Below are 7,886 nucleotides of genomic sequence, written 5' to 3'. Positions count from 1 at the left end.
CATCGTTTATTTCTGCTTTCCGAAATGTGGGTCCTTCCCCTGCTGACAGCGGGGAGCAATAAAAAGTTGTGAAATAGAGGTGGGAGTGCGATGCTGGCTCCAAATTGCTTCCTGCTGGAAAACTCCTGCCTCTTCATCCTCTCCTATCATAGCTGACAGCCCCAAAGGGCAGCGAACATCTCCCTGTCGAGGAGAAATGAGGGGTGAAAAGGCCTTTTCCTTTCCCCCAGCCCCTATGCCACAATGCGATGATGTGGAGGGGAGCAACAGGCATCGGCTGCCCATCTTCAGGTCCCCCATAACACCTACTGTGGTCCTGTCCCCGTGGCAGAGGTCTGGGACATGACTCTGGTGGCTCTCAGCCCCATGAAGGCGTTACTGCACAGGAAGGCGGGTGCACAGGGATCAAACACGCACCGATCCTTTTCCAACACCCAAACCTTGGATACACCCCATCACCCTGGCAGGACAAAGTGGTACCTGGGCAGCAGGATCTTGCTGGGGGACACGATGGCACCGTTCCCCTCCTGCAGCACAAGCCTGGCAGGGACAAAATCATCAGCAACAGGCGGAAACAAAGTGACTATCAGCACCCCAGCCCCGCGCCGGACCTGCTCAGCCTTTCTGCGGCGAGTTTTCTAAGAAACACCGCTAACGCGTTTACAGGAAGGGTGGGCCGAGCTCAGCCCGCAGCCGGGGCAGCCGCGATAGCGTTTCGGTGGTGCCGAGGGGGACAGCGGCCACCTGAGGGGCTCAGGCTCCTCACGGTAGCAGGCAGCGTGGCGGGGAGGTTTGCTTTCGTGTAAGAGCAGCTTCCCGGATGGTCCGGGCAAAAAGCGAGCGACAGAGGAGGTTAAATACAAACCACATCTCAAAATAGGCCTAAACTTTGAAGGCGTTTGGAGCTGCGCTTCCTGCTTGTAGCAGCCCTGAGGAGATGAAAGATGCAGCTGAGTTTAAAAAAAAAAAAAAAAAAAAAGGCAAAACAAACAAACAGAGTTAACGCTTTCTGCTGAAGGCAGAGGCACAGCAGTGACACAGCACACCACGTCACCCCACGAGGCTGGGACGTGGCTCCAGGACCCCCCATTCCCTCGCACAGCAGCCCCCCGGCTCGGACAGCGGTGCTGGCAAGCCCGGGGTGAGCCAGGGAGAGGGACTGCTGCCTGGGCATGGGGGTTTTAAGCAAGAAAGCCCTGGGGCAAGCCAAGGAAAGGACAGTCCTGTTGTCTGAGATCTGGGGGACTTGCAAAGTAACCTGCAGAAGGGGAAATGTGCCCCTTCCTTGGGGCAGACAGCCCTGCGTGCGCAGCGCAGCAGGTGCGCCATGAGGTCAATCAGGAACAGGGCTTCAAAATTCAGCACATTTATTTAAAAAAAAAAAAAATCCCAAGCAATAACAAAAACCAAAAACAACACCCCTGAAGCCGAAGCACCGCAGAGCTGGGAAGTGGGGTTTGACAGTTTGGAGGGTAAAAGCTCGAGCGAAGCGTTACCGCTGCTGACTGATAGCGACCGACTTCTCGTAATCCGAAGATCAACTTCCTCTCGCTCCGCGTTCACCGCAGCCGAGCTGGAGGTGGGGACAGCCCGCCGGCGGCTTTCTTCACCCACCGGCACCCGGCATGCAACACCCGCTCCGCGCCAACAGAGCCGGAGCAACAGGATCTGCCTTACTAAAATTTAATTTGGCTGACAACATCCGGCCTTTCACAAGGTCGCTTTGATGTTTGTTTACTTGCCGTCCCCAGCACATGCTCCGCACCAGCCTGCGGATGAATGGAAAACGCACAGGGCTCCACAGCCCTTTGATCTCTCCTCCCAGACCTGCCAGGAATAGTCGGCACTGGAAACACCCTGCGGAGGGATGGATCCAGCCTTCCCCGTGGTGCTGTCGGCTGGCTGGTCCTGGTTAAGGCTGCTCAGCGAGCCTTTGGGTGGGACCTTCAGAGTTAGTCTCAGCTGGAGACAAACTGGTGGTCCCCGCAGTAGCCACGCCACGGTGTGGCCACTGGTACCCAGCACGCTCGCAGCATCCTTCATCCCGCCCCGCAATAAAGGGATGTCTCCATCATGTCAAGTGGTTTGTTTTTATTTAAAACTGCATAAAAAAAATAAGATTTCTGAATTCCCCTGTACAATATGAACTATTAAGAAAAAACCCGCCGGCTAAACACTTAGTTACATATAAAGACTCGACAGCGCAGACAGCCCGGACCAGCTCCCCCCTCCCCAGCCCCAAACAAGACACCCGTGGGGAAAAACAAAACACATGGCAAGGAAACAACAGCCACCAGAACTATGTACAGAGACAGCTGGGGAGCAGGCAGCCGCTCCGCACCTCCGCCAGACAGAAACACTGCGGGCTGGGGATGGACACGGGACAGACACGGAGGGAAGACCCAAATGGAAAACCGGGGGATCAGCAGCTGTAGAAGCAAGGCGTGGGTTGGAAACCCACTTGAATTATAAATAAATAAATAAGTTATCCTACCGGCTAGAACTCTCTCTTTAAAAAAACAAATTCATGAAAATAAATTAAAAACAAAAACTGGAAAAAAGAAACAAAGGTAAAACATTATCACTATTAACAACTGTACATCAAACTTCGCTCCTATATAACTTTGAACACATTTACAGCTCTGTTGGTTTGCATTGTTTGTGCATTCGTGAGGGCACCAGGAAGCAAAGAAACCCAGAAAATCCACGCGATGTGGAGGCACGGGAGGTGAGGGATCGCCTGCTTGGCTCCCAAGTGTCTTCTGACCTGTTTTCTTTTTGAAAAGAGGAAATATATACCCAGGCGAGTCTTGGAAAAGCAGCAGTGTAGGAAAATTCAAGTATTTCCTCCAGCATAGCCCAGATCTCAACTGAAGGCACTCGAGCACGGTGACAGCGGAGGAGACAGCCATTCAGCCATGGTACCTGCCCTCCCCCCGCAGTTTTGCCCCCGTTGAAGCTTTTCTCGCAGTAAGGTCTCTGATCCTCTCGCCGTCCCGAATTCAGGTGGTCAGGAAGATGTTTGGGAGCCACCAAAAACAGAACCAAAACCAAAACAAAAAAAAAATTACTGGCAAGACCAGCAAATGAGACAGGGTCATTCAGATGGAGTCCAGGACAGCTGGGTTGGATGGTGGCCACCGGCACTTGCAAGACCAGGTTTCCAGCCCAGCTTTGGGACAAGATGTGCGTGTTCCCATCTGATGATCCCTGCTCAGTGCTACGCTCGTGAGGAAGCCTGGTTTTCTTTGCTTCTTATGGCCAGGAGATGCCTGGAGCTGTTATGTGCCAGGGTCCCAGGCCAAACCGTGCAGGTGGGGTCTCTGCCATCTCCTAGGGCAGGTGAATGCCTTGCAGCCATGAGTGGTTGAAAACGTCCTCCAGAGATGGTCTGTCTGAAGGCCGCAAGGACAAACACCACCTGATGAGATGTTGGCACTCTGGGAAGAGAAACCAGACACCGCCGATCAGTCAGAGAAGGCTCCTGTTCACCTTCCACCACCATCCGCAGTGCCCAGGCTGTGCTGGGTGTGCTCAGAGCTACCCCCAAACCTCCCGATCCAGGAGCCGTTTTGGAGGAGAACAGCATGGCAGGACACGTGCCGCCTCCTCCAGCTAACCGTGGGAGATCAATCTCCTCACGTGCCACCTCCTCCAGCTAACCATGGGAGATCAACCTCCTCCACAGCCGTAAGAGCGGGGATGCTCGTGCGCCCGGTGCCATCTCCCAAACCCGTTGCCCGCCACGAAGCCGGGTACCCACCGAGGGAGATCGGCTGGCGGAAGAAGAGCTGGCCCCTGATGATGTCCTCGTCCTGCTCGAAGGGGACGTCCCCGCAGACCATGTCATAGAGCAGGACGCCCAGGGACCAGATTGTTGCTGAACGGCCGTGGTAGCGGTGGTAGCGGACCCACTCCGGCGGGCTGTACACTCGTGTTCCTACGGGAGACAGGCGGAGCTCGTCAGGCGCATGCTGCCCGCTCCCGGATCCTCACCCGAGCGTCCTTGGGGACACGGGGGCTGCACCGGTGGCGGGAGGGACTACACACGGTGTGACCCGCCGCCCCCTCGCCAACACGTGACTCTTGTTTACAAACTTTGGGTTGTAAAAAAAAGCCGACGGTGCCGGAAGAGGGCAGCACGGGCCCGGGGAAGGCCCGACCGTTACATGCAAAAAAAAAAAAAGAAAAAAAAAAAAAAGAAAAAAACCCCACGGGTGGGGAAAAACCACGCCTTTCCCCCCCGCCTTAGCCAAAAAAAAAAAATTAAAAAAAGCCAAGGCAAACAAGGGGAGTGAAGCAGCCCAAGCCCTTCCGCGCCTGCAAACCAAACCGGCCAGCATACGGGTTTTGCAACCACCACCCCCCCCCGCCCGCTACCCCCACGGGTGTTTGTTTCTGTCAGGCTGGCTCCCCCCACCCCAGCCCCGGGCAGGGTGGGTGGCAGCGGCTGGGAGCCGGCTCCCGTTTCACAACATCCGCCCCGCGCCAAAAAGCAACTTGGCAGACGGCTGAATAATTAATTCCCGCCCCCCCCCCCCTCCAAAGGGGGGAACCGGTGCCCGGTCAGCCTGGGCCATGCAATGCCCGGTACCGGGAGCATCCCCCCGGCTGTGGGCTCACCGTCAAATTCGGTGTAGACCGTGTCCTTGAGAAAGGTGCCGGAGCCGAAGTCGATGAGCTTGAGCTCACCGGTGGCGAGGTCGACGATGATGTTCTCGTCCTTGATGTCACGGTGCAGGACACCGCAGTTGTTGCAGTGCCGCACGGCCTCCAGCACCTGCCGGAACAGCCCCCGCGCGACCTCCTCCGACAAGGATCCCCTCTCGGTGATGAAATCGAAGAGATCCTGCGCGAGCTCCGGACGCTCCAGCACCAGCACGAAGCTGTCCGGCAGCTCGAACCAGTCGAGGAGGTGGATGACGCCGCGGAAGCCGGAGGAGCCCACCTTGTTCAGCAACACGATCTCCATTGGTACTCGAGTGCCGCTGGGCTGCGGGGGGACCACGATGCCGTCAGAGGGGTGGTGCAGGGGTCCGGTAGCCCCTGCCCGGGATGCTCTGGTACCCCCCCACCTGGCCCCACAGGTGCCCGGGCATCCCCCCTGCCAAGGGGATGTTCCGGTGCCCCCCGCCCCCCCGGTGCTAGGGAACCGCTGCCAAGGGGATGATCCGGTGTCCCCCCGCCCGGCCCCCCCCCCCATTACTAGGCAGTTCCCCGCCCGGGATGCTCCGGTGCCCGCCCGCCCGGCCCCCCACGGTGCCAGGGAACCGCTGCCAAGGGGATGCGCTGGTACCCCCCTACGGTTCTGTCCACACCACCCCCCCGCCCGGGATGCTCCGGTGCCCCCTTGTTCGACCCCACCGGTGCCCGGGGATCCCCCCTGCCAAGGGGATGCTCCGCGTCCCCCAGTGACTCCACGCCCGCTCCCCCCGCGGTGTCCCGGTTTCCACCCGCCCAGGCCTCGCCTTATCCCCCACCCCGTGACGCCCCGGTTTCTCCCGGTAGCCCCGGTCACTCACCAGCTCACCCCACTCTGCGATGCGTTCCCGGGCCACGTGTTTGATGGCCACCTGCAAGCCAAGGGGAGCGGCGGGCTGAGCACGCCGCCCGCCCCGCCGCCTCCCCCTCCTCCTCCTCCTCCTCCTCCGCCCCGCCGCCGTCCCCGCCACTTACCGGGGTGCTATCGGAGAGGCGGATGCCCGAGTAAACGGAGCCGTAGCCGCCGCTCCCCAGTAGCTGGCCCACCTGGTACAGCTCCTCCAGCGGCCCCTTCTCCTTCCCTGCGGGCGAGATCGGGCCGTCACCGCTCCGCCCCAGCCGCCCAACGCCCGCCGCCGAACCGGGCCGAGCCAGACCGGCCCGTCTCGCTCTTACCTGGCTGTAGTTTGGCCGCGTGCAGCTCCCCGCCGGTCCCGGAACGTAGATGGGCCAACGAGTTGATTTTCGAGAGCAGCATCCCGGCCCCCTCGCCCGATTCCGGGGCCGGACTCGGCACCTCCCGAACCGGACCGGGCACCGGCGGCTCGGTTCCGGCGCTCGGGCTGCCGAGCGGCTGAGGTCGGGCGGGGGAGCCCGGGGAGAAGGAGGAGGAGGAGACGAAGGAGGAGGAGATAGAGGCGGTAGCTTGGCGGGGCGGGGAGGGAGCGGCCTCGGCGCGGCTCCTCCGCGCACTGCCGGGCTCCCGTGTGGCGCGGCGGCCCCCCGCCGGCCCCGGGGGTAGCGGGGGCCGGGGGCGGGCCGGGCAGAGCCGGGGGGCGGCGCTGCCGCGCCAGGCCCAGCCGCGCCGGGCCGCCCCGCGCCGCCCCCGCCAATAGCGCGAGAGCCGCGGGGCGGGGCCGAGGCGGCGGGGCCCGACGTGGCGGGAAGGAAAAGGCGCCAAAGGCGCGCGGGGGGCGGGGGGAGCCGTCCTGGCGGCTTGGGGGGGTCGGGGCTGGGAAAAATGGAGAGACCCAAATCGCTGCTCCCGGGCGTCGCTCGCCCGACTGCCCGGCCGCGGCCCCGTTCCCCAGGGAGTCCCGCCGCGTTCCGCGGTTGCCAAGGCTTTGCACAACGCTAACGGCACCGGGAGGGGGGCACGGGCAGGGGGCACGGGCAGGCTCGGCCCGGCCCGGCCCTGCCGCCACCCCGGGATCGGGCCCACGGGCACGCTGCCCGCTCGCCCCGGCCGGCTGCTCTCTGCCGGGCCGGCAGAACCGCCCGGCTGGCAGCCACGGAGCTCCTCTTCCTCCCGCATCCGCGCCCAAATCCCAATGTTTTATTAGCTTATTCTTTATTGTTTTTTTCCTGCGATCTCACAACTTCCCGGTGGTGCTCAGCACCCCCCGGACCCCGTCCCGGCCTCCCGCCCCGCGCTGCCGTTACTTCATCACCGGCAAACCGCTGCCTGAACTTTTCCCTTTTCTAGTAAAAGTGGCGACTCCAGCTGGGGACTCTTGACTAACAACCCTCTTTTTAAATTTTTTTTTTCCCTTTTTTTTTTTTTTTTTTCTTCAGAAGTCACTGTCTGAGATGCTTCCCCGAGTTCCAGAGATAAGATAAATAATTTACTGGATGGAGGTCTCTGATTACTCACTCTATGAGCATGTGGAGCAAAGAGCTCCAGCCACCGGGAGCTGAATTATTCCAGACGAAGCCCATCTGGGCTCCTGCGCCCGAGCAAGACCGAGGAGTTCCCAGCATCCCACACATACTTGTGGGATGAATTGCTTGAAAACGAATGGGCTTTACTGGAAATGCTGGTGAGCGCCCGGCTCCTTTAGTATTTCTTTAAAAAAAAAAATAATAAACCATAACCAAAACGCAAACCCCGAAGTCTGCTACAGAGCTGCGGCTCAGCCCTCGCGCCGGCCGGGAAGGACTCGCCACCACCGCTGCCTCTTTTAGATTTACCGAGAACGCGGCACATCCTCTTTCAGGGGCTGAGACAACTAAACACCTAAAAACTGGAAAACCTGCATTGGTTTTTACCCAGAAGGTGACATTTTTGTTCAGGGAAAAGTGCGGAGAATCTGACGCAGCAGCCGTCAGCCTTTTTAAAATTATTTTAAAATATATTATTGTTATTATTTGCGGTGATGCAAGCTGAGGGTGGAGGAGAGGGGCGGGCAGCGCCTTTCTCCTGCCTTATTCCCACCCGACGCCTGGGCATATTTGGGACAACTGGTTCTGCCAGTCGGTGCTCAGCCTTGGGCCGAGGTGACTCAGCATCTGGCCCCAAACTCATTATCAAATTCTTTGAGGGATGATGAAAGGTACCGAAGGGGCTGCCCTGGAAACCCAGGCTCTTTATTGACAAACAAAGCCAGGGCTTTCCTGGGGGCTGCCTTCCCCTGACCTCTTTGGGAGGTGCAAACTTCTTCCTCGCTCTGCCCAAACCTGCTAAT

General features: G+C 59.5%; 1 protein-coding gene and 1 long non-coding RNA gene across 2 annotated transcripts; one reads left to right on the top strand and one right to left on the bottom strand.

The window, feature by feature from the left end:
* Window positions 1-2,076: 2,076 nt before the first annotated feature.
* PIM1 (Pim-1 proto-oncogene, serine/threonine kinase) lies at window positions 2,077-6,207 on the bottom strand. The gene is made up of 6 exons (XM_074850504.1): window positions 5,878-6,207; window positions 5,677-5,783; window positions 5,523-5,573; window positions 4,624-4,993; window positions 3,764-3,940; window positions 2,077-3,440 (listed from the first exon to the last, which is right to left on the bottom strand). Exons 1-6 carry the CDS (start codon window positions 5,957-5,959, stop codon window positions 3,334-3,336), a joined length of 894 nt encoding a protein of 297 aa, XP_074706605.1. The 5' UTR covers window positions 5,960-6,207; the 3' UTR covers window positions 2,077-3,333.
* On the top strand, window positions 4,844-7,307 carry LOC141934783 (uncharacterized). Its single transcript, XR_012626424.1, has 2 exons — window positions 4,844-4,974; window positions 6,997-7,307. It is a non-coding gene; the product is annotated as an uncharacterized LOC141934783 (long non-coding RNA).
* The last annotated feature ends 579 nt before the right edge of the window (window positions 7,308-7,886 follow it).

The sequence above is a fragment of the Strix aluco genome, chromosome 25 (assembly GCF_031877795.1).
Source record: "Strix aluco isolate bStrAlu1 chromosome 25, bStrAlu1.hap1, whole genome shotgun sequence".
NCBI lineage: Eukaryota > Metazoa > Chordata > Aves > Strigiformes > Strigidae > Strix > Strix aluco.
This window is presented reverse-complemented; position numbering and strand designations above follow the sequence as displayed.

Bases quoted from the DNA above. Each gene is read 5' to 3' on its own strand.
- PIM1 (XM_074850504.1), bottom strand. From the start codon at position 5,959: ATGCTGCTCTCGAAAATCAACTCGTTGGCCCATCTACGTTCCGGGACC. The intron at 4,994-5,522 runs GTGAGTGACCGG...GTCCCCCCGCAG, and splicing joins TCGCAGAGTGGGGTGAGCTG to CCCAGCGGCACTCGAGTACC. The intron at 3,941-4,623 runs GTGAGCCCACAG...TGTCTCCCGTAG, and splicing joins GGTCTACACCGAATTTGACG to GAACACGAGTGTACAGCCCG.